This window comes from Cololabis saira, chromosome 14, assembly GCF_033807715.1.
Source record: "Cololabis saira isolate AMF1-May2022 chromosome 14, fColSai1.1, whole genome shotgun sequence".
NCBI classification, from domain to species: domain Eukaryota; kingdom Metazoa; phylum Chordata; class Actinopteri; order Beloniformes; family Belonidae; genus Cololabis; species Cololabis saira.
Window position 1 is genome coordinate 5971250 of NC_084600.1, and position 25845 is coordinate 5997094.

Below are 25845 nucleotides of genomic sequence, written 5' to 3' on the forward strand. Positions count from 1 at the left end.
GAAAACGTGTTGTTGCAGCCACTTTCTTGCCACTCCTGGATCATGGTGGTGTTTATATGAATGCCTCTGCTCACTCCCTACATCTACTGGATGCTGCGGATCACAGATCTCTGAGATTCATAACTGGTTTTAAACCCCTCACACATCACTGCACATTGTACTCTCATTGACTGCTCTTCACCTCCCACTGGCATCTATCAGTCTATAAATCCATCATTGACTTCTATATTTATCCACATACTTGACACGGAACCAGTCTGATCAAAGCCCCGGTCCCTGGATTACATCTGGATTACATCTGGATTACATCTCATCTGCCCCTCAGTCCTGGAACCTGGAACCGGCTCCAACAGAAGCTGAAGTGTCCAGTTTTACTCGGCTAGAGGACGGCTGGTGAGACAGTGAGAGGGCTCTGCACATGGACTGTATTTAACTAGTTCCTTTTTTACTTCATTTTATTCTTATCAATTATCTTATGTTCCTGTTTGTTTTTGTATCTTATACGTTCAGTTAGTCTGTAACTTTGTGTTTTGTTGCTGCCTACCTGAAACAGGGGCCGGTTCACCAATATGTTCTTAAGAACGATCTTAGGAAATGTCTTAAGATCTAAAATTAAGAACTTCATAAGAAAGTTCTTAAGTGCAATTCCTCAATATTTTCTTAAGAACCGTCTTAAGAACTGTCATTTCTTACAAATTTCTTATTTTTCCTACTTACGAACTTCTTAAAATATGGCTGTATCAGAAATGGCATACTAAGTACTACAGCTACATACTGCATCAGTATGTACTGTATACTGCATCAGTATGTACTGTATACTGCATACTACATGAAGGATTCAGTAGCCACTCCAGCAGACCGTTCACACAGCAGTAGCAGCCAAGTATCCCAGAATTATTTTATATTTATATTATTATTATTCATTTCATCATATTCAGTCGATGCACCTGAAGCCAGACTTCACTACACCGATGCATCGCTCCACAATATTGCTGGTCTTTGTTTGTGCAAATGTGTTGAAAAAGGTGATATTAGAGTCTTACCTTTTCACAGAAGACATTTTAAGACAGGTCAAGGTTGTCTTAAAGTTAAGAAAAAAAGTCAAGAACAAATTTGAGAACTTTTATTTCAAGAATACCATTTATTCTTAAGTTTTTTCTTAAGAAGAAACTTAAGATGAAAGTTGAGAAAATACTTAAGAACTTTTTTGGAGAATATGACTTCTTCTCTTTTTTCTTCTTAAGACTGAACTTAAGAAAAAAATGACACTTAAAGGAGCTTGAGGCTCCTTTTAAGAAATGAGACTCTCTAGCGCCACCCTTCACCACGACGGCCGTCGGGGGTACTGCAGCCAACAGCGTAGCCGGCACAGGAGAACGGGGAGAACGCACATGCAGCGTCATGTGACGTCACATCCACAGCCCAGCGCGGAAAATTCGGGACCGAATTGCAGCACATTTTGCAGCACACAGCCTGTTCAAGGCAAAGGAGAGATACACTAGAGGAAACATTCTTTTGGGTTTAGAACGCTTCATCTGACATTATTACTAGAAAACTTAAAATGTATACAGATTTTTTTCATAAATCTTGCCACAATCCGGCCTCAAGCTCCTTTAAGATTTTTTTTTTGGTTTTGTGTTTTTGTTGCAGATTTCCAGTGCTTGACGTGTGTCTCCGTGTGTTCCTGCTTCCTGGATTGGCAGTGGATGTCACCCCCCCCCCCCCCCACGCCCCACCCCCCCATCTTAATGTTTTGTGAATCCGGCCCCAGGTCTCTTGTAAATGAGACCCTGGTCTCAATTAGATTTTAACTGTATAAATACAGGTTAATAAAAAAGACAAACTGCACTGCCACTTTGAAAAAGCAAAAGAAAAGCAAAATAATGTTGATATCAAGCAAAAACTCCAGTCAGACCAACTGTCTCAGAGCTTGTAAAGAGATTTAATAAGAGAGCATCATCTCCTCACAGCTGAAAATGAAACATCTTGAACTTCAACACCCCGAACTTCAATCCCTGAGTGAGTTAGTGGTCACTGATGAAGGCGTGACGGCCACCACCAACTCGGTCAACAAGGAAACAAACTTGGAAGAGATTGAACATCCGTATCTGTCCAGAGCCGTCATGAACCTCAGGAGAGAGCAGGTTACAGCGTTACAGCTGTCCATGCAACACATAAGGATCTTAACTTCTGATATCCCTTTCATGAATTTGTTGTTGTATGCAAATATTATCTATACAAAGGATTTTATTTTGTTTTTTTAAAGACACTCGATACAACCTGCTGAAAGTAGGATATAATAGTTAATGGTCACTGAACAGTGATCGTACAACTACATAAACAAAGGCGCTTCCAAAAACTTACAATTTGTGATTGAAAGAACAAAGAAAGGGAACAAACTATTCCTTATTTTGAAGTTATAAATATACATTTTTTAAACAAGGAGAAGAAAATAAAGACACTCATGCTTGGTTACATTCAGATTGTACATCTTCCAGTTGCCAAAGAGGATCTTTCCTGCAAGCTTTAAGAACAGAACAGAACGTGACTGTACCAACCAAATAAAGAGCATAAAGCACTGCTAGCATTCCTGAAGGTGTTTTTTTTGCTCAATGGAGAAAGGTAGAGAGGGAAGTGATGCTGCACTTGGTGATTTCAGAGTTCTGGTCCTGGTTCTTACGGATCCGGTAGAAATGCTCGATGTAGCTGGAGCGCCCTAAAAGCTCCACGAAGTCCTCGTCGTGGGTGATGACGAGCAGCTGGAAGTTACGCTGGCGAGAGCGACTCTTGATGATTCTGAATGGGAGGGAGAAAAGGCAAAGACGTACAGAAAATTGATCAGGACCATATTGTAATAAGTGTAATTAGAGTCTGCTGAATAATGGAGGCTGGACACATCTCAAATTCTTTCATGAATTGAAAAATAAAAAAATCTTCCTTCCTGAACTGTAAACCATCTCCTATTACAGCATCACATGCTCATTAAAGCCTAAAGGCTGGATATGGTTATGCGTTAAATCCACGCCGAGTGTGCGCTGCAATGAGCACCCCACAGCGCACGCCACGCAGAGGTCGCAGACCAAACGCAGACGAGAGGGCTGTGATTGGTTCGCTTGGAAGCAATGCATTTCCAGTTTCCGGTTTGAAGCAGTCGTGAACTTTCAGCGCTCTTTTCTTCGTGTATGTGTGATTTATTTTGGTTTGGTTTTTTGAACAATAGTTGTCCTTATCTCTTTGATTCACTGGGGCCGGAAAAGCCGGATAAACCATTCAGGAAACCACTTTATATACAGGACTATCTCAGAAAATTAGAATATTGTGATAAAGTCCTTTTTCCATTTTCTGTAATGCAAAAATGTCATACATTCTGGATTCATTACAAATCAACTGAAATATTGCAAGCCTTTTATTATTTTAATATTGCTGATCATGGCTTACAGTTTAAGAAAACTCAAATATCCTATCTCAAAAAAGTAGAATATTCTGGGAATCTTAATCTTAAACTGTAAACCATAATCAGCAATATTAAAATAATAAAGGCTTGCAATATTTCAGTTGATTTGTAATGAATCCAGAATGTATGACATTTTAGTTTTTTTTAATTGCATTACAGAAAATAAAGAACTTTATCACAATATTCTAATTTTCTGAGACAGTCCTGTATGTTAAAGCGACACTACGTAACTTTTCCACCTTAATATCATATTTCCAGAGTCATTGTGATGGTACATCAACTTCCAACAGGTTTAATGAACCTCTGTCATGGTCTGAGGGGTCTGTATCGCCTTCACTGGCACTATGTAACTTTGAGGAGCATGGTAGGAACCCTGCCACACTAAAAAACTACAAATCGTTACGACTTTGACTGCTTTACGGCATACGTCACTTCCCCCTCCTTCCCGATTCGCAGTCGAGACGAAAATGGGCGGGGCGTGGAGCGCAGCTCCCCAGAACCTGTTGCTGCGTTGTGGCTGCAGCAGCTCCACATAACAGACGTGGGGAAAAGATCCTAATGGTTAAACTTTTCACCGCTTTCCTGCTTGGAGGCAGAACCACGGAGGCCAAGTATCTGATATAACAAAGTAAAAGAGTGAAAGAGTCGTCGGCTCGCTTTGGATCGCGGCTGTAACGACCAAACCTTCCACACAGTAAAGCCTGAATTATGGTTCTGCGTTAAATCGACGCACACCTACGGCGTAGGGTACGCGGCGACGCGCAACGTACGGTGCGTGTCGCTCTGTACCCTACGCCGTAGGCTCTGCGTCGATTTAACGCAGAACCATAAACAGCCTTAAACCACAAACACTCACACAGACGGGCGTCGGATCAAAACACGGGTTTTATTCCCCACTTCGCCAGCTAAACGCAGTTGCTGGCCAGCTCTCTGCAGTGCAGTTAACCCCAATCTTCAGATAAAACTAGTTTGTTGAGGAAAAAATATTAACTCTTATTTGTAGCTGCAGAGGAAAAAAATAATCTCACGAGGAAAACAAAAATATTGCTCACGGCTCGGAGCCTCTTCACCATAATATAGCGGTCAAAAAAAAGAAAAGAGAAGTAAGAGGGATACAAAACATGTAGTGTATGTTGTACTATTATACAAATTTATTGAAACACATATGGCTCTTCAGTACGGATTTCATATGGACCCAAACCGTTAATAATCATTATTTTCTCCATATACTGCTCCCTGGCTTCCTTGTTTAAGGTATCCCGGTAAATTCCAGTTCCTTTCCAGCAGTTTAACATCTTTTTTTTTGCGTTCTGTCTGTTCACTTGGTGAAACAGAAAAGCGTCCCGTGTTCTCTCATGAAAACAAATGCAGCGACGGGACAGGAGTTTTCCGGCAGTACGCGCTGGTGCTCATGGGAAACGTAGTGTTCTTTCTGGTAAAACACTACCTTTTTTTGTCCAGAAGATGCCGCCAAACTCGGAAAAGCTGAAAGTTACGTTGTGCTGCTTTAAAGCAAGAAAAAAACGTGTTTTTCATAACAGGTCCCCTTTAACTCTGATTTTAGGGAGCTGGTTCCGAGGGTCATCTGCATGCAGCTTCGTGTTAAAAGACTCACTCCACGAGGGCGTGGGCCAGAGACTCGATGTTCTCCCGGTCCAGGTTGGTGGTGGGCTCGTCCAGCGCCAGGATCCCGCAGTTCAGACAGAACGTTTCTGCCAGAGCCAGACGGATGATCAGGGAGGCCAACACCTGCACATACAGGCACACCGCTGGAGAATTAGCAACATATCAGGGAATGCAGCAATTAAAAAAAAAGCTTTCTAAAACACATCGTACACTTAGATTTGAATTAATTTGTTTATATAAATAATAAATATACAAGTTCAAACAATACTATTTCCAGTGTTTTCACTGACCAGCTTCATTGTATCTAGAAAATATAGATTTTGAGACTTTAATGTCAGCAACATACTGAATTAATAGAAAACATTTTAAAGTTGGAAGGGTGGCATTATTGTCAACGTGTTACATCAGTTATGCTTTGACTTTACTTTGTTGGGGAGCTGATGGTCGTTGCAACTTTGCAACTGTATTTTATATTTTAGTTCCTCAGCTTTCTCATCGTTTGCAAACAGGACCCGACATTAGGGCTGAACGATTTTTGAAAATAATCTAATTGCGATTTCTTTCCGCAATATTGCGATTTAATATGAGATTCTTTTTTCAAGATCCTGTAGAAAAACACAGAAAAACTCCCACAGGGAACAAAAAAACCTTCCTCACAGGGAACTCAGAACTTCTTCACAAAAAACTCAAAAATCACAGGGAGACAAAAACCCACCAGCAAACTAACAAACAAACCAACAAAGCTCAGAGTTAACAAAACAAATCAGCATTGAACTGGCAGCCCCGCTGTTTAACCTTTAACCTTTTACCTCTCCTCCTGATGAGCAGGTTCAGGCTCAGAGCGACTCCACTGTCCGCCGCCGCGCACCCGGCTCGTGCTCCCCGCCACGCCGACTCCGCGCTCATATATTTAATACATTTATAAAGCCCATATATTTATAAAGCCCCGCCTGGCCGAGCCCCAATGCTGAGGCCGTGATAGATGGCCTCAGCCTAGAACAAGTCAACACTGTTGACTTGTTTTCCCTGCCGGCTCTGCTCTTCCCGCTCTGCTCACTCGCACATTACGTGACCAGATCACGTGACCAGATCACGTGACCGGTCAAATCGCAGCCTTTGCGGTTAGAAAATCTTGTTTTATCACAATGCGATATTATCGCAAATGCAATTAATGGTTCAGCCCTACCCAACATCCACGCTGACACTTGGACCGTGGTGCAGCGAGTGTTCACTGTGCTTCTCTGAGCTAACGTTCATGTCCGGAGAAATCAGTCATGTGGGAACTAAGACACAGCTTCCAAACAAATGTGTAACTCCAGGTCAGATTTCTGGATGCTGTGGACTGCTGTCTTGGGTTCCAGAGGTTCATTCACACACATACAACCCTGGCCTTTACATTACACCAGGGCTATTCAATTGGCGGCCCGCGGGCCACATGCGGCCCGCCAGGAGCTTTTATGTGGCCCCTGGTCATATTTCAAAAAAGGTGGTGTTTGTTGGAAAAAAAAAAAAAAAAATATAATAGTGATGCACCGAATGTTCGGCCGAAAATAGCAAAAAAAAACACTTTCGGTGTTCGGTGGAATAAGTGGGGAAAAAACTGAACAGTTAATAACAGCTAACAGACACAGGCAGACACACAGGCAGACAGCCATGCCAGGAATGCGTTCACACAAGGTGCAATTTTTATTTGTAATGTGTGCAGAGAATGCATATCGCATTTAAGTTTAAGATGCTTGGTAGCCTTTTTTTAGTTGGTTAACGATGCATAGAGTTTGTACATGTTAATCTCTGTTGGAGATGTTTTTTTACTTCGGATTTTTTGCCAGTGTTGCACAGTGTTAATGTTTGTCACGTTATTATTAACCTCCGTTGTATAGAGGACTTATTGACATCATTAGGCTTCTAGGATTGGCCTGACATTTTTTTCATTTGAATAAGTGAGGACTTTGCATTTCAGATGGAACTTCTAAGCCTCCTATAATTCGTGATTGTTTAGTTTTGCTGATATAATGCACAGATGTGTCATTAATAAAGGAGCTTATGGTTAATATTTTGGTTGCTTATTTATAACATCAAACTGGCTACTATGGACTGAAATGCTTGTGGTCAATGCTTAATATAATATTCAAATAAGGAAATCTTGGTGGAAAGTGGTGCTTTGTCATTATGGCGTGTTTTATTAAAAGTAGGTCAATATCAACTTCATTAAGTTTGCACAATGCATGGTTTCAAAATGAACTTGCATTCAAAATAATATTTCTTTATCTGAATATTATATTTAACATTCACAATGACTAAATCTGGAGACAATTAATACATAATTCATATGTAAACTAGATATATTCAAATGTATAATACAAATGTATTATATATACATAAGTCTTCGTCTTTGAGTGCAAAATACATTTTGAAAACCCCCACATTTTCAAATTGTGCGGCCCTCTCCATACAGTCCTTTTGCAGATGTGGCCCCCGGCCGAATCTATTTGAATACCCCTGCATTACACCGTTCCCTTTAACTCTGGCTATGTCTGCTGTAAATCTAAGTTGAAACTGATGATTCTTCGACTAAATCTGGTACAAAGCAGCAAATATTAAAACTCTTGTCTGCTCTGATGAATGTCTATGTTAATCTAATCTTTAGTGTATAAACCAGCTCCCCGTCCCAGCCTCCACCTGTCAGTGGATCACCAGCTTCCTGGCAGACAGGAGGCAGCAGTTGAGGCTGGGGAGCATCACATCCAGCACCCGGACAATCAGCACAGGCGCCCCCCAGGAATGCCATTTACTCCGTTACATTTACTTGAGTAAGTTTTGAGAAATGTTGTACTTTAAGGAGTAGTTTTGAATCACTATACTTTTTACTTTTACTTGAGTAGATTTGTGAAGAAGAAACTGTTCCTCTTACTCCGCTACATTAGGCTACGTTGAGCTGTTACTTTTCTTTTATTCCTTTTATCCGCGTACGCGTCAATCTCATGACATCACTGAGTGATTCTTTGGGAAAAATGTTTGTTTTTGCATGTTTTGTCACATTTACACAGACTCAAACACACACAGAGTTTCTATGAGTTCATGTTTGTTCTAGTTCTGCCTGGTTAAAAAAGAAAAGTACAAAGGCTGGACATTTTGTGCTACTTGTGCTTAATTTATTCTTTTATTCTGTTATTATTTCATTTATTTTATTATTTATTAAAGTACTTGAATTTACTTTAAGTTTATTTTAATTTAAGCTATTTTAATTTTTTATTAATTTTAATTTATTTTATTATTTTATTGATTTAATTTGCCTGAAGATGATTATTTTGTACTTTTGTCTGTTTGAATGGTTGTGTTAAAAAAATAAATCAGACGTTACTCAACAGTTACTCAGTACTTGAGTAGTTTTTTCACCAAGTACTTTTTTACTTTTACTCAAGTAATTATTTGGATGACTATTTTTTACTTTTACTTGAGTCATATTATTCTGAAGTAACAGTACTTTTACTTGAGTACAATTTTTGGCTCCTCTACCCAGCTCTGTTACCCCTTTTACACCAAGCTGGTTCCAGGGCTGGTGCTAGTGCTGGTGCTAGAGCCGGTTCGCGGTTGGTTCTAAGTAAGAACCGTTTGCTTTTACACAGCTGGTACTAGCCTGCAGCTGGCCAGAGAGCCACGTCATCACGTCACCACTCCCCCTCGTTTTCATCCCCACCCTGATCAGGAAGCTGAGAGCCAAAAGCTGTTTTAATTTCAGCTGTAGCGCTGTTAATATGGCACTTTATTAAGTTTGAATATTTTTTCAGGTAAAGTAACCTTTAAGATCCCCAAGCTGGGCTCAGTTTATCCAAATAACGCCTGTTAAGAAATTTGCTCTGAAAATTTCGGAATTTCTGGCTGACTGCCGGCTCTGGAGCTGATTTATGGTTCCGCGTTAAATCGACGCAGAGCCTACGGCGTAGGGTACGGCGTACGGCGCCCGTCGCCGCGTAACCTACGCCGTAGGCTCTGCGTCGATCGTCACACCATATGAGGAAGCCGAGTTAAAAGCTGTTTTAATTCCTGCTGTAGCGCTGTTAATATGGCACTTTATTAAGTTTTAATATTTTTTCAGGCGTAAAAGTAACCTTTAAGATCCGCAACCTGGGCTCAGTTTATCCACATAAGAGAGCTCCTCTTCTCCTGTGTAACCTACGGCGTAGGTTACGTAACATACGCCGTAGGCTCTGCGTTGGTGTAACGCAGAACCAGAACTGCGGGCTCCCGGCCCGCGGGCCGGGAATTTTTATTAAATAAATGGATCGAGCGTTGAAGACGGCGGTTAAGTTAGCAGACTCTTATTATGACATCCATATATTTAATAGGCTGCGCTCGCCGACGTTACTGTTGGTGGATTGTACCGTAGACCACTGCTGCTTCTGTTTTACATCCATTATTAAATAAATTGATATAATAATAAAAGAGTCTGCTAACTTAACCGCCGTCTTCAACGCTCCGTTGTTTAAAAACGGCGCTCTTCCGTGTTTATTCTGCTTTGGTTGTTCAGTAACACCGTCCCCAGCCCCGCCCCCAGCCCTTGACGTAAGCACGTAGCCCCCAACGAAACTGGTTCTTTGAGCTGGCCCAGCAGCTCAAAGGGGCTGGCGTAGCACCAGTTTTGAGAGCCAGGAGCCGGTGCTAAGTCTGGCTCTAGCCCAGAACCAGCCCTGGAACCAGCTTGGTGTAAAAGGGGTATGTGTGTAGGCTATGTTAATGAGACGGGGATTTCTGCAGCCTGACCAGAGGCTCCAGGCTGCATGATATGCCCCGCCCCCCAGCCATAAGCCCCGCCCCCGGCCATAAGCCCCGCCCCCCCGCCCGGCTCTGATATGTTCTACTGGCGAGAGGGTTCTCCTCCTGGGGATGGGACTTCTGATAGATAACTGCATCTGGTTATTTTCTTGGAGGATCTCGTCATATCAGACAGTGAGGTTTCTCCACCGCATCGGCCCTTTTCTCTGCTGTGCGTCCCGTCACCGTCTCCATCACCAAGCGGTTTCCCAAATCCAACTCAGCCTGGATCATTTCTCGTGTCCTCTGCTTTTTCCCACATTCAAGTAATGATCTGACATGCCGACATGTTTGCTATATTTAACGCCGCATTTACGCCCCTCACTCCAGCTGTTCGCTGTTTTCTTTGCGTCATCACACAACGTTATTAATTGTTCATTTTTTTCCCCACTTATTCCACCGAACGTGTTTTTTTTTTGCTATTTTCGACCGAACAATTTCGGTTACCGAAAAATCGGTGCATCACTAGTTACTATATGCAGGGGTGCACACAAGCCGGTACTCGAGGGCTGGTCTACTGCATGTTTTAGATGTTTCCCTGCCTTCAACACACCTGATTCTAATCACTGGTTGTCATCAACATGTAATCAAGGTTTACACAACTCTGTTGGTGACACAGGCTTGTCTATCAGGGTTGTGTTGAGGCAGGAAACATCTAAAACGTGCAGTAGACTGGCCCTCGAGTCCCGGCTTGTGTGGACCCCTGACTATATATTTAGGTATCACAATCTTAGAAGACTTTCAGTAACATCAGCATCAATACAGAGTATAGTTCTCCAGCACCTTCTGTCCGGCACTGCAGCGGCCTCTCATATCCAGATGCGTGTCCCCTTTCACCATAACCACTCGGTAGTTGTAAACCCTCCGTCTGACTCCAGCAGATGCGTTCTCGTCCACATCGGACCTGATTTCCACATACTCGATGTCTGGAACAGAAGCCAGAAACAGGACAAGGGGCTAAGCAGGAGAGGGACCACGGCGGAGAATGATGGGAGTTTTAAAATAAGAAGCACCTTGACCCCTGTAGGTGCTGCGCCACAGGTCTCTGATAATCTTATTGATCTCATCCATCTTCATGCTGTGGAATTTCATAATGGTTCTGGTGAAAACAAAAGGAAAACAAAGTTAAAGACCAACAGTAGACAAGGTACTATGTTCACTATGTTAGCGTCGCTCCATTGGCTACCTGTAAAATTCAGAATGCAATTTAAAATTTTATTACTTGCATATAAAGCCCAAAACGGCTTAGCTCCGCAGTATTTACAAGACCTGATAGTGCCTTATGTTCCTGGCAGAGCTCTCCGCTCTCAGAGTGCAGGTTTACTCGTAGTTCCTAGAGTATCTAAATGTAGATTTGGAGGGCGGGCGTTCTGCTATCAGGCACCATTACTTTGGAACCAACTTCCAATCTGGGTTAAGGAGGCTGACACCACCTCCACCTTTAAAACTAAACTTAAAACCTTTCTGTTTAGTAAAGCCTATAGTTAGTGTTTAGTAAACCTCTAGCTGGTTTTGGTAAATCTCTAGGTGGTGTAAACACAAGACTATAATAGTTAGTCTCAAATATAGTTGTGTTTGCAGGCCGGAGCCTCGGGACCTGCGTTCTGGCCTGCGGTCCCGGCGCGCCCCCCCCCCTCCTTAATAATCAGATAGCAACACCTGGATAATTCGTTCACAGTCGGAATGTTAACTCCATGTATACAGAGACATCGGATATTGCAGTCTGCGCATGCTCGAGAATTTCCTCTGGGGCTTTGCCCCGGAAGTGGAAGGAGAAGGCGCGTGTTAAATAGCTGTTTAAACACCTTCAAAAATATCGCGAAAGAGATGGCAGAAGCTTCATCAGGACGCCGGAGCAGATAAAAATAAAGTGGAAAAATATACGGAAGGCGTAACATTGGCGCCAAACAAAACAACCGTCAACCGGAAGTGGCTCTTTGTTGAAATGGTTACCATGGTTACCATGGTTACAGCGCCACATAGCGTCACGGAGTCAGCCATGCTCTGGACATGTATCCGATTCTCTGAAGAGCATGTAAACTCAGACAAGTGATTGGGTCTTCTGGATGTTTATCTGATACGATCAGAAATCCGATTTCTGTGCTGCATGTACCGGTATACATATATGTACTGACAGTTTTGTTCGACATTTGACTTCCACCAAATATCTTCCAAATCAGGCCAAGAATTAGAGAAGTCAAACAGGAAATACAGTACACAAAACTCTTAGTTCATGCACTCAAGCATACTTTATGGGCAAAATCATTATTAAATGTCAAGCTGCCTTGATGACCATCGACTGTATTCACATTAAACTAGTTGTCTGTTCTACTTGTGGCTTTACTGACTTCTACCTTTTCATAATTTGATTAGAAAATGCAACTGACAGCAACTTTCCATTTAATATCGCTACATGACAATATAATTTGATTTATACGATGTGAAAAGAGCTAGCAGGAGGGTGTTTTCCTGCATACCTAGAAGTTTGTTGTCTACAATCTAGCAAACTGATGAGAAACTCTAATGTGGTTTGGAAACATCAAAGTCAAAGCAATACAGCCCTTCTTCCTCAGCCAGCAGACAGAGGACGATGCACCACGGAGGAGAAACCAAGAGGCAAACGGAGTACAGCTACCCTTATCCATCCATCTGCCCCACTAAGACTTTACGTATCTGCTTAGTCAACAAATGCCAGAAATGACTTTTGCAACTGAAGTATCATTAGTGGGAAGTGATTTGAAGAAGACCAGCGTGGCGTCAGTGGTGACGTGTCACAAGTGCCATCACAGAAACAGGTTGTCGATGCCAGTGTGAATCCAGTAAATGCAAGAATAGAATTCTCCTGAATTTACAGGATTGCAAAATAGCTCTTGCATTTGTGAAACTTTGTGAAGGTAAAGATTCATTCCTATTACGAAGCAACAATGTACCGTATAGCTATTTTTCACTGCGTTTATCGATTAAAACACAAAAATTTAAAAAAAATTAACAATCACATGGTCGATACCAAGAACCCCCATGTGCCAGTAGTTAGTAAATCTTGTTTTAGTGGCAATGACATAAATAAGTCACTTTAGTTTATTGAGGTTACAGAGGTCACTGGTGCACTGCTCTCGTAACCTTTCTCAAACTCTCAATCTCTCGTTTATCATCCATTTGCTGGTGTTCTTCAGATCTTTGTCCTGTTGAATGACCCAATTTCAACTAAGGTTTAGCCGTCAAACTGATGAGCTCACATCTGCCTCCAAAATACTGCTGATGCAATGGCTGCATGATACCCAGGTCCTGCAGAATAACGTATCACCCCTTCACTGCTGGGCTTGGCTGGGATGTATTGTGTATGTATCATGTAATACACAGATGAAATTACTGAGATCAGGCCCTTTTTTGTATGTTTTTTTTGGTAAATAACAGAGTCTGACTGCTGGAAACAGCTTTGTTAACCCTTTTAAGATTTTGTACAGACACCATTGCTCCTCTAAGACTATTGAGAACTTAAAATCTAAATCCTTCAATTTCCTATTACTCCTAAATCTCCACAGTAACGGCACTTTCCCTTGGGTCGTAACTTGTAAATATCTTATAATTTAGCAACTACTCCAGAAATCGTGTCGTTAACAAGTTTAAACTAGACGAATCCAATGTTTTAAAAACTCTGCGCTGACAATCAACTTGTTAATTAGCATATCAAAGTAGCTGTGATAACTCAAAGATGACAACAGCTTCACTAAGCTCCGTGACCCAATAACCTGATTTCCATTGCTTCCACTTCCTTGAATTTATGTCAACATTATGAAGTATGCAGCATCAAACAATTCATTAAAAAAGGCAACTTTTTACAGCTATTCTGAGGAATAATCTAAATAACAATAACTTCCATGACATTTATTGTCTGTCACAGACATCATGCAAAAGGCAGCAAAAACAGAACAAAATTAATTTGGGTGCATTAAAGGTCATTTTCTTTTTACTTAATGGAGTTTATGGCAGGTTATACAATGATTATAAGAAGATATTTTTTATATATATATATATATATATATATATATATATTATATCACAATATGACTAATCTCCGCTTGCACAAACTGATGTTTCTATAACAAAACAAAATTATTGGTCAAATCATTGTCGCCATTATCAACTTCCACCTAAGTTTCGTTTTTTCAGTCCCAAATCAAAAAATCTCACCATGAAACTATTTTCTGTGTATACCGACAGAAACTGTGACATGGACGCATCATACTCTGAACAGCTGCGAGGACCGCCTTCAATCTTGATAAAGCTTGAGACCACAATGCCCTAATCAACCCACACTCACACGGGTAAATGATGCTGCTGCTAAACTCGATGATTTTATCTAAAACAGTGAGCAAGCACTTCCTCAAATAGTCATCTGTGAATTCTATTGATGCAGTCATAAACAAAATCCCCTCCCTCTCTGTTAAATCCTGTTTTTGCTAATGGAAAAAAAAAATAAATAAAAATAGGTCAAGCTCAAATTAATTTATGTAGGGCATTGATTGTTAAAATAACCAAGACTGACGAAAGTTTTTCGAGGTAAAAATGAGAGAATACACACAATGCACATCAAGACCAACTGGGCAAAAGCACAACTAAATATAACATATAGCAATATCTCAGACCTTAACACTAATGAAAAAGCCAATGAGTAGAAATTGGTTTGAGCAACGATCTGAATGTTAATAAACGCAGTGAAGGTTCAAACGGCCCTTATTTGCAAAGGTGAGTGTTCCAGGGGATTGGGCAGCAACTGAAAACCTACAGCCATCTCCGTTTCTGTGGACCAATCTGACTGGATGAGCTCAGTGCTCTGACAGGGATGTTAGTGGAACAAGTTCACACAAATACAGTGGTACCACCTCATTCAAAAATATATATATAAAAAACAAAAAAACAAGCTATAATATCATAAAACCTTATTCTACACTGGACAAGAAGACAGTGGAGTGACTGCAGAACTTGGAAACCTGCTCACATGTATTAACGACGAGATGACAGTTCTGAGCCCAGATATAAAGAATTACAATTGTTGTTCAGTCGGGTTACGACTCTTTCAAATTTTGTATTAAAATAGATGTGTTTTCATTTTGGTCACAAGTAATAACTGGAAGAAACTAGTTTTGCCAACAGAACTAAGGTATTTGTCAAGTTCAAAGGTCAAAAATCACAACTATTTTAATGAACAAATCCCTGAATGAGCCTTGAGGCCCAAGGATGGCAGCACCGTCTCCCCCTGATCTGAGCAACCAAACACAGAGAACTCTTCATTTAGGTTTCATTTCACAGATAAAGAAATCAGCTGTTTTGTTCACTTGGTAGTGTACCAATATATGTACATGAATGCATCTGCCGTGTCTGCGGTTGCTTGACACTGTATCATTGTGCCTACAGATTTGTCCCTGGCTGTAAACATCTTACCCACCACTGGACCTTGAATGCCAAATCTGCGTGGCCATCTTTATATGTACGCAGGCGTATGCATTGGTTGCACATTATTTATAAAACCCTTCTGGGATTGGTCCCTGCTTACCTATGTACATATCTCCATAGAAGCCAAAGCCATTATTTAGTTAGTCTCAAATATAGCTTCATGGTAGATATGCTGCTATAGGCTTATGCTGCAGGGGGGCACCGACATGATCCACTCTCACCTTTCTTCTCCTCTCCTCTTCCCTTCCTGTCTTCCCCATTTCCTTTTTTTATTTATTATAAGTATCTCATAGCTATCAATTTTGTCCATCGCTCCTGTAGTTTCTTGTGCTGGCCCCTTTTATTCTCTTTTTTTCTCTTTTGTACATGGTGCAGCATCCTCTGCCGGTGGCGAAGAGCATCTCTGAATAAACAACACTGGAACTTGCAGCGTGAGAGTGAGAGGGGCAGGGTAACGGCCCGGTCAGGCGGGGGAGAGATTTGTCCATCAAGACACCTCTCCCTGGCCCTGCCCCTTCTCAACCTTTCCCCGACCCTGAACCTAACCTGGGGCTTGCTGATTGGGCCGGAGCTTCGGGAGCTGCGTGCTGGCCTGCGGTCCCCACCCCTGGTCATCCCGTTGCTGCTTCCACCTGCCTGCTGTGCTGTTGACGTCCCCGACCCCCCCAGTCTGGCCCTCGGCAGGAGGGTCCCCCCTTATGATCCAGGTCCTGGTCCAGGTTTCTTCCCTCCTAAAGGGGAGTTTTTCTTGCCACTGTTTGGCTTAAGGTTTTTCTCCCACTAGGGGAGTTTTTACCTGCCATTGTTTATGTAATAATTGCTCGGGGTTTATGTTCATGTTCTGGGTCTCTGGAAAGCGTCTGGAGACAACTTTTGTTGTATTACACGCTATATAAATAAAATTGAATTGAATTGAAATTGAATTACGGCCTGCGCTCCCATGATGCTTTGCGCTTTATTGTTCCGCGTGTTCGCACTGAGCTGGGAAAAAGAGCTTTTAAATTTGCTGCCCCCTTTGCTTGGAACACCTTTCAGAAAGACTTAAAACTGACGGACCTGATATCTTTCGATGACTTTGGTTCGATCCTGAAGGGCCGAGAGCGTGAAAGCTTTAGTGTCTCTGTACCTGATGGTAGTTATGTCTTCCTCAACATCTGCACTTTATATGATTGATGTGATTATGTACTGCTAACTGGCTGTGACCTCCTATGCATCTGCACTTTATAAGACGTGGTTTTATCATTTTACTGATACTTTGTTCCTCTGTTATTGTTTTGTATTCTGTCTTTTAACCTTGTGATTTTATTTATTTTGACGTGCGCTGCTGCTTCCTGGCCAGGTCACCCTTGTGGAAGAGATCCTTGATCTCAATGGGCTACTACCTGGTTAAATAAAGGTTAAATAAAAAATAAATAAAAAACTACCGTGAATCAGACCCTTCAAAAATAACTGAATATCATCTGTATAACAATAAAACGACAGATTATGGAAGAATGTAAAAAAAGCCCTGGGTCCACAGGCCTTGAGAACTCACTTATCTGTCCATAAAAACTCCTGTCATTAAATACGACTAACCAACGAAGGGCTGAGCCCTCAAAGCCCACACACTGCTCAGGGTGGATACAAGGAGGGAGTGGTTGACTGGTTTAAAAACAGCATTCAAATGTTGTTCATCTAAAGCTGTATTTACATCATGACACTGGCAACTATCATATGTGTTTTCACACAAAACATATTTTACCACTTGACTTTTCAAGAATAAAAAAAACTAAAAACAAAAACAACTGTCACTTTGAGTAAATACACTGGTTTTCATGGATTTCTGTCAAAAACAGTTGGAGTTGATCAAGTCACTTTTTTTTTTTTTTTTTTAGGGAAAGCCAAAAGCAATAGCAATCACGGAATGTAGAATTCATTATCCTGGATAACCAGTCTCTGTTAGTGTTTGAAAATGTCAGATTTCTCCACTTAATTGAATATTTAGTCACAGTATAGTTTGTTGGGAAATGTATACCCGAAACTGCTCTCCACAAACAAGTGACCTGAACTGAACGTGTTCATGGAAGCCAGAGGAGGAGCAGGCGAGCGGCTTCACCAGAGCCTGCGATGTTTCTACGTTTAATCCCACACTGGCTGACGAAAATGTTGCATCAAACCTTTCACTTCAAAATGTGGTGCTGCATCCAAATGACTTTTGTAAATTTAACACAGGCATGTCAACAGCCAGGGAAACTGAAGGGTTGCTGGCAATTGTTAGATTCTGTTATTCAATACATAGTTAATAATCATTCATTATTTGATATTCATTTATTATAACTGTCATACCAGACAAGAGTTTCTGCTGCAATTGTTGTTAACATTTGCTTTTTATTTTTTCAGAAAGACTTAAACCTGAGCTAGGACAAACCTGAGCTAGGACATACAACTATGGGGGAAAAATACAATCAGGATCTCTCTATTTTGATTTTAAGCACCATTAAAGTTACAGAATCCATGCTTGTTTTAATGAGCTTAACAAACACAAACTAAGTTCTGGCTGCTGTTGGTCAAAAATATGCCTTTAGTGAATTGAAACGTGTTCAGAGTACACAATCATTAAACATACTGTGTGCATTTAATATACTGAAAAGAATCATAAGGACCATTTCTCAAGCATCTGCATTTTTATCCTTGAGATCAGTCAACTTAATCTGTTCCGATTGGTTTCACATCCCACGGTTGGTAAATGGCACTGACGTCGGTTTCTCAAATGGGTTTCTCCAAATAATTGACTTTGATGCACACAGATTTGTTTTAAGGTGTTCTGTCTAACTAGTGATGGGTTAAAGCAGAGGACTCATTTCAGTGCGTTTCGTACGATTTATACCGACAAATAAAGATGATTACGTCTGGGGTGTGAGACAAAAAAAACAAAAAAAACACACAAAACAAAACAATGCCAAGGCAACTTAAACCTTTACAAGATACTGCATATAAGAGGCCACCCAAGAATACCTGCTGATTCTTTCAACTACTTTCTTTGTCATTTTTCTAAAACAGAAAAGTCTTCTTTTACTATAGATCAGTGTGTAGATCATGTTCCCTTCCTCTGATCATGTACAACTACATACAATAACATTAGTTTCTCAATTCTTAAAGTACATACTGTATTAGTCAAAACATGCTTGTGTACAAATATAAAACCAACTAGAGTGCACAGTTCCATATTTCATCAGCGCCAGCATTTTAACTTCTGGGTTGAGTCTGACCAGGAAATGTTAAAATCATGGTTCCTTGTCTGACCATTGGCAGCTGGTTTCAGTTTCCACTGAACCCCATGTTAAATGTCCATTTCTCTACAAGAAATACATATATTTACATCTGTGAGCAAAAGACTTAACACGACATAACAATGCAGATTTGGAAGATTTCAGATTGTCCAGATTGATCAGCTGTGGGCTGAGCTGGAAGAGCCTGAGCACGAAGCTCAGCTGAGCAGCTGGAAGCTTCTGCTTGGGCTAAACGGATTGGTCATTTCTGATTTTGCCACTGAAACAACTTATAAGAGAGGAGGTCGTTTTGCAAATGTTTGGCAGCAGCTTCAAAGGTGGCCTGGTGTGGATTGGGTGAAGCGGCTGGGAGCCACAGGGGATCTTTTCAGGATCTTTTCAAGTGGAAATCCCCTGGGACCTGAAGTAGATCATGTGGGAATGCCGGTAGAAATAAGCCCCTTTCACATAGAGGGCGCACAGCGGCAGCCGCCGCCGGCTTTCCCATTCATTGTGTATGTGCTACAGCCGCGCAAGGGCGCAAGGCTTTGCCGCCGAGCTCGGCAGCGCGCCAGAGGGCCGCTCACATGTATTCACATGCTCACATGCCGCTGCGAATTGAAAATGTTTTAATTCCACCGTGCGCCCTGTGACGGCATCTCGGCGGTGTCCAATAGGAGAGATGGTGATGGAGGGAGAAAAAAAACGTGCAGGTTGTAGATCAGAGACGATCAACATGGAGGAAAGAATGATCTTGGCTGTGAGTCTGTGAGGAGCTGTGGATGAGACTGCAGGCCTATCAGGACATCAATAAAAAGGGACAAAAGTGGAGAGAAATCTCCCAGAATTTGGACATACCTGGTGTGTTTAAAAGTGGTAGAAATGTGATATTCTTTTGCTCTTTTAACAATAAAATGTTAGCTTAAAATAAAATATAGCATTTCCATGCCTCATATCAGGATCAATTGAATCATTTATCAATATATGGTTATGAAAAGACCACGTGTCAATACTTTTGTAAACTGAAGCACATACTTTACTACATGTCCACTCAGTATATCTAAAAATCTAGATGACTGACATGAGCCAAAAAACAACATAGTTCAGAAAGGGTTTTTTTAATAAAATATGTTTTTAACTATTGTGGATGACTTGAAGAAAAAAATGGAAGAACTTGAGGGACAGATATATGACGGAGAGGAAGGGAGGCCAGGCGTTCAGCCTGAAGTTGGTTGTTCCTGCTGAGGTTCCAACTCTCCCCAACAGGCTGTAACTGCTCCCTGTTCAGCCTGAAGTAGAAGCTCATCATGGAGCTGTAGCTCCAATGAGCCCGTGTTCCTCCAAATCCTGTCTTCATGAGGATTTCATGGACCCTCCTTGCTGCTGCTGCTGCTTGTCACCTCCTCAGAAGAAGAAGAACTAAAGCCAGGGCTTTTCTTTGAAGCAGGGACAGATACATGTTTCAAACCGAGCTGCAGCTACTGTACGTCCAAACGAGTGGGAAAACGGCGCCAGACCGGAAAAACCTTTTTCGGTCGGCAAGCAACTTGCAACAAATATGTACGCGATGCGCGAATGCGTGCGCTGCTCTGCGCCGAGTCTGCACCCACCCCGGCGGTATGCGCGGCGCAAACCGCGTTCTAGGTGAAAGCCCCTACAGCCTGATAACCTTGGGCAGCAGGTCAGGCAACAGAAGGCTCCCATCAGCTCTGCTCATCCTTGATTCAGGTCTGTGAGCACTAGTTTCAGATGCACTACCCAAAATGATGATGATTGGAGTGATTGGATCCAAATTACCTCAAATCATATCAATGTGTATCATATGTTAGCATAAGCTAAGTGAACAGAGTGATTGACCTAAGGTGGGTGTGTTCCAGCCGTCTTCCCGGGTCTTTTCCTTCCACCCATTTGCAACACGACGCCATGCAGTATGAGGAAAAACAGAAACTTAAAGCATCTCTCTGAGTGACATGACGGTGGGATCGTACGGGGCCCTGGCCTCGCCCGCCCACCGCACACCAACCATCTACCTTCTGGCCTGAGGCCTATGCAGAACATGTTTTGTTGCAGTTCCTCATCTGGCCACTAGAGGCTGCCTCCAAAAGCAAGTCAATCTCCATCGACTCCCATGTTAAAATAATCCAACTTTAGAGCAGAAATAAACATATTTACAAACTTATTTTTGATTTCACCATTGAATCAAGGTGTGAAAGGGGATATTCCACTGTAAACGTCTGCCGGCAGGCTGACGGCTGTTTCAGTGGGGATCAGGTGAAGGAGCTGGGACCACCGCTAACTTAAAGCAGCACAACGTAACTTTCAGCTTTTGTTGAGTTTGGCGGCATCTTTTGGACAAAAGCGGTAGTGCTTTACCAGAAAGAACACTATGTTTCCCATGAGCACCAGCGCGTACTGCCAGAAAGATCCTGTCCCGTCGCTTGCAGTTGTGTTGATAGCGAATGAAATAAGACGGGACGGACTTTCAAAACTACTTTTCTGTTTTCAGCGGCCGTTTGCAGGATGGATAGTGAAGAGGTAATGTATCTATTTTTGGCTAAACAATATAATATGACGATGTTGAAAATCACCAAGTTCAACTTGGTTTTATTAGTGAAGTCACCCCCGCCCCCCTGTCCTGTTTCAGCCAGATAATGCGCCCCAAATTACTACTGCACCTTTTTCCTGTCACGTTTTTTAGAGGGACTTCGTCATAAATCGCCTCCTCCGATAAAACTTTTATTTTCTTGCTTCGGCCATGACACCAGCTTCTGCTGAGCTCTGCGCTCCACGCCCCGCCCAACTTTGGTCTCCACTACGAATCGGGAAGGAGGGGGAAGTGACGTATGCCGTAAAGCAGTCAAAGTCGTAAAGATTTGTAGTTTTTTAGTGTGGCAGGGTTCCTACCATGCTCCTCAAAGTTACATAGTGCCAGTGAAGGCGATACAGACCCCTCAGACCATGACAGAGGTTCATTAAACCTGTTGGAAGTTGATGTTCCATCACAATGATGATGATGAAATATTAGATTAAGCTGGAAAAGTTACATAGTGCTGCTTTAAGCTTGGTCTGATGTATTAGCAGAATGATCATAATTGGATCAGCTGGATGTTATTATGGACTTGACTTCAGTCTGTTAACTGAGTGACAGAGATGACAGAGCAGCATGACGTCTGGATGGGAATGAAAAGGACTCGTAACAGCATTTGCACTGTATTAACACACACACACACACACACACACACACACACACACACACACACACACACACACACACACACACACACACACACACACACACACACACACACACACACACACACACACACACACACACACACACACACACACACACACACACACACACACACACACACACACACACACACACACACGTTCATGAACCCGTGTTTGATCACACAGCACGCCAGCCCCGGTAAGAGTAGCATGCTGCTGGCTCGGCCTTGCATGCAGAGCTCTTCTGGCCTGTTTTACTTCTGTTAGTACCTCAAAAGGTAGAACAGAAGTGAAACAAAAAACCCCTGCTGTTACATTAAAGTAGTTAAACTGAAGCAGAATACCTTCACAAATACCCCTGCCATTAAACTGTGTTTCTGTCTACCATATATAAAGTGTAGCACGTGTGTAACTGAAAAGCCACATAATTATACTACATTACATTATGCTACATTAATATTCTGTATGAATTAATATATTATATCAATTGAAATAATACATTTCCATTTTCAGCTATCAAAGTTTCAGGAGAAATCTGCTTTACCAAGTGAGTGGCAGTTAGTAGTTTATCATTATGCCTTAACCTAAATGACTGATATAATTTGATCAATCATTAAATCATGACTAATTCAACAACTATTTTCCCTTAGGAGAGTAATAAAGTAAAGCTGAACTGAATTGAATCCAAAAAAATCATCATTATTTTGAATCGACTTTTATTTAAAAACACCCATCCATCCTTGATTGGCATCTAATTTGTTGGTGAAGTAGGTTTATAATATTTTTGTTATTAGTACCAAATAATGTATGAATACATTCAAATTAAATTCAAATAAAACTTACTGATCAAGGGCCTTGTAGTAGAGATCCAGGTCTTTAATGACCAACTCTGTGGTCCTCATTGTTATCATTTTGTTTTTGTAGCACTCATCCGCTTTGTCATATTGGTCTTCTCGCAGCTCTTTTCTGGATGCAATCAATTAAAGAAAAAAAACAAGGTTAATTTCAAGAAAAACATTACAATCTTTAAAATTTACAAGCCTTTTTGGTTTACTATTGACAATTCACAAACAATTTCAAATGGTCTTGGTTCTTGCTGAATCTGCTCTTTAGTCTAGAGCAGCGGTCGGCAACCCAAAATGTTGAAAGAGCCATATGGGACCAAAAACACAAACAACAAATATGTCTGGAGCTGCAAAAAATGAAAAGTCTTGTATAAGCCTTAGAATGAAGGCAAATGGCGAAAGGCGAAATGTCAAGAAAAAATTCAAAATGTCGAGAAAAGTCGAAATGTCGAGAAAAAAGTCGAAATGTTGAGAAAAAAGTCGAAATGTTGAGATTAATGTTGAAGTACAATTTCGAGAAAAAAGCCGAAATGTTGAGAAAAAAGTCGAAATGTCGAGAAAAAAGTCAAACCTTTGAGAAAAAAGTCAAAATGTCGAGGAAAAAAGTCGAAATGTCGAGAAAAAAGTCAAAATGTAAAGAAAAAAGTCAAGATGTAAAGAAAAAAGTCAAAATGTAAAGAAAAAAGTCAAAATGTCGAGATTAAAAAGGATAGGAAAAAGGAAGAATAAAAGAGAATAAAAGAGAAAAAAAAGAAGGTAAAAAAGAGAAAAAAAAGGTCTAACATTTTTGAAAAAGCTCCACGGAGCCACTAGGGTGGCGCTCTAGAGCCGCGGGTTGCCGACCCCTGGTCTGGAATATATGACCCGTCAAACAAAATGTGGTTTAGTGACAGCACAGGCCTTTTGTCTGCGTTTTTTTTAAATTTTTTATATCTATCACCTGTCCGGTCATTTCATATTGATGCCAGAACAGATTGGAATGATAATGAACATCCCATCAGTTAAATATTCAGCTCTTGGCTGTACTGACACCAGTGCAGGTACGTGTCACCTGTAGTGCAGGATCTCCTCCTCAAACCCTTTCTGGCGACCCAGTGCAATGCTGCGGTTCTTTTTCAAATCCTCCAACCTCCGTTCCAGATCGCGACGTTCTCTGAAAAACCACAAAGAGATTATGTGGAAGTACCTTGTTTGGCTTTCATCACAGACAGTCTGACCACGAGCGACAGATCATGCAAAGATTGAGGCGACTTGAGCTATATAGAATAGAAATTCTGTTTTTTAGCAGCCAAGTTTAGCTTTATGGCCGAGTGCACAGACTATTAATAATTCAATTCAGTTTGAATTGAATTATTTAGAAAACATCTTTATTTGTATAGTACCATTTCAAAACAAAAGCATTCCAGACACTTAACACAAGACAAGTACGATAACATTCAATCCAAAAACAATCCATTTCAGTTCAATTATATTCCAAATCAGTTCCACATATGGAAGCTCTTACTGGCGGAGCTGATGGACCTGCATGTTGCCCATGTCTTTCAAAAGAGCTTCACGTTTGGCCACAACCTCCTTCAGTTCCTCAACACGCTTCCTCAGGGTCAGATTGTCAAGTAACCACCGCTCCTGGACCTGAGAAATATACATTCAGATACATTTACCTATACACAAAAGTACCATACTAGTAATTAACTTGTCTACGTGCCTTTGAACGTTCTCATAGAAACAACTTATATAAATATGTGAGATGGCTAAGTGGTTATAAATAAGTGGATCCACAAGAATGATGCTAAAGGCGGGTGAGTTCAGGGGACTGCACTGTGCAAGTATGTGGAAGTAACAAAACAGATCAAAACACAACTCATTCTTTCTAAAATAAGCGAGAATAATACAATATATTCAAAATGTGATTAAAGTTGCTTTTTCAATTTTAATACAGCCATTCTCTGCACATTTCTTATCCTGTGTTAGATTAGGTTAGCTTTTTACCTGTGGCCTCTTGACATCAGTAAAGAGGTGGGTCACAGACGAGTAACCATGGTTACTCAGATATAAACCATCACTTTATTTAGGCTGAACTAGTGTACTACACTGAGGCTTTAGGCAGAGCTTTTCAAAGGCTGCTGTCATGCATGTTTGAGATGTTTCCATTCTTCAACAGATGAATGTGTCCGCATCAGCTTGTCATCAAGGTTTATGAAAGTCTGGTAATGAAGCCTTCATGTGAATCAGGGCCGTTAGAGCTGGGAAGCTTCTAATGCAGAGGTTTTCCACTGGTTTTGTCCCAGTCCCACCATTATAACCAAGAAGCAACTCAGGGACCAACTGCTTCTGGGGATGTTTGTTTTATTTTGCACCTTGCTTTTAAATAAGAGTAGGGGACTATATAGGCTATTTATTTGCATCAGTGTATATCTTTATTTGCACCTTTTGCTATAAAAAAAAAAAAAAAACAGTCAATGAAAAAGGAACAATAGAAAGCCAAGAGGGCTTATAATGTTACAAAGTCCTCTTTGAAATGTTACAAAAGACGTTTGAAGGAACTTGACTGCTGTTTTGTAACTGTTTTCCCAATGTATTGTTGTACATGTGTGAGAAAGTGAGCAACCCCTCCCCTTCTCACCATCACCGGACTTGTTTTTAATGTGTGTGTCAGAGTGGAGGATTGGGCGTGGCCTGCGGGGGAGCAGCACACAGGTGTGCCTGGTTCTGCTGATTGTGGCACACCTGTGTCCAATCAACCTCTCCACCCTGCCTGGGTTTATAAACAGCAGCTGCATACCGGAAGAGGGTCTGCTGAATGGAGGAAGCTTGTTGAGAGGTTATGCCCCATTGTGCCTTTTCAGAATACGGATTTTGCCCTCCGCCTGTATGTGTTTTTTTTTTACACAAAATAAAAAGCCTTATTTTTTGGCATTCTACGCTCTGCCAGGTTTTTTTTTACACCCAGGTCCAGTTTTGCCTTGTCCCCTTGTACGTGGGGAGGCCGCTCTGGTTCCTCACAACATGTATCCATGTTCTTTTTTTTTTTTTTGTGTGTTTCACTCATAGTGACAAGTACCGTTTTATTTGCTCAGGAGTCAGTATAAGTAATATAAGTTGTAAAAACAATATCCCATGCACACTCACACACACTTATTTTTTTGTCTTTATTCTTTATTATTTATATATT

The 25845-nt window shown here is 41.3% G+C and overlaps 1 protein-coding gene across 1 annotated transcript in view; it reads right to left on the reverse strand.

The window, feature by feature from the left end:
* Positions 1–1960: 1960 nt before the first annotated feature.
* Positions 1961–25845, reverse strand: part of rad50 (RAD50 homolog, double strand break repair protein) — a 45869-nt gene continuing 21984 nt past the window's right edge. The window contains exons 22-28 of the mRNA XM_061740791.1: positions 24178–24305; positions 23725–23826; positions 22672–22794; positions 10906–10991; positions 10676–10818; positions 5070–5203; positions 1961–2796 (exon numbers count right to left, since the gene is read on the reverse strand). Coding sequence (XP_061596775.1) covers positions 2610–2796; positions 5070–5203; positions 10676–10818; positions 10906–10991; positions 22672–22794; positions 23725–23826; positions 24178–24305 — 903 coding nt within the window. The 3' untranslated portion in view covers positions 1961–2609. The remainder of the gene's footprint in view (positions 2797–5069; positions 5204–10675; positions 10819–10905; positions 10992–22671; positions 22795–23724; positions 23827–24177; positions 24306–25845) is intronic.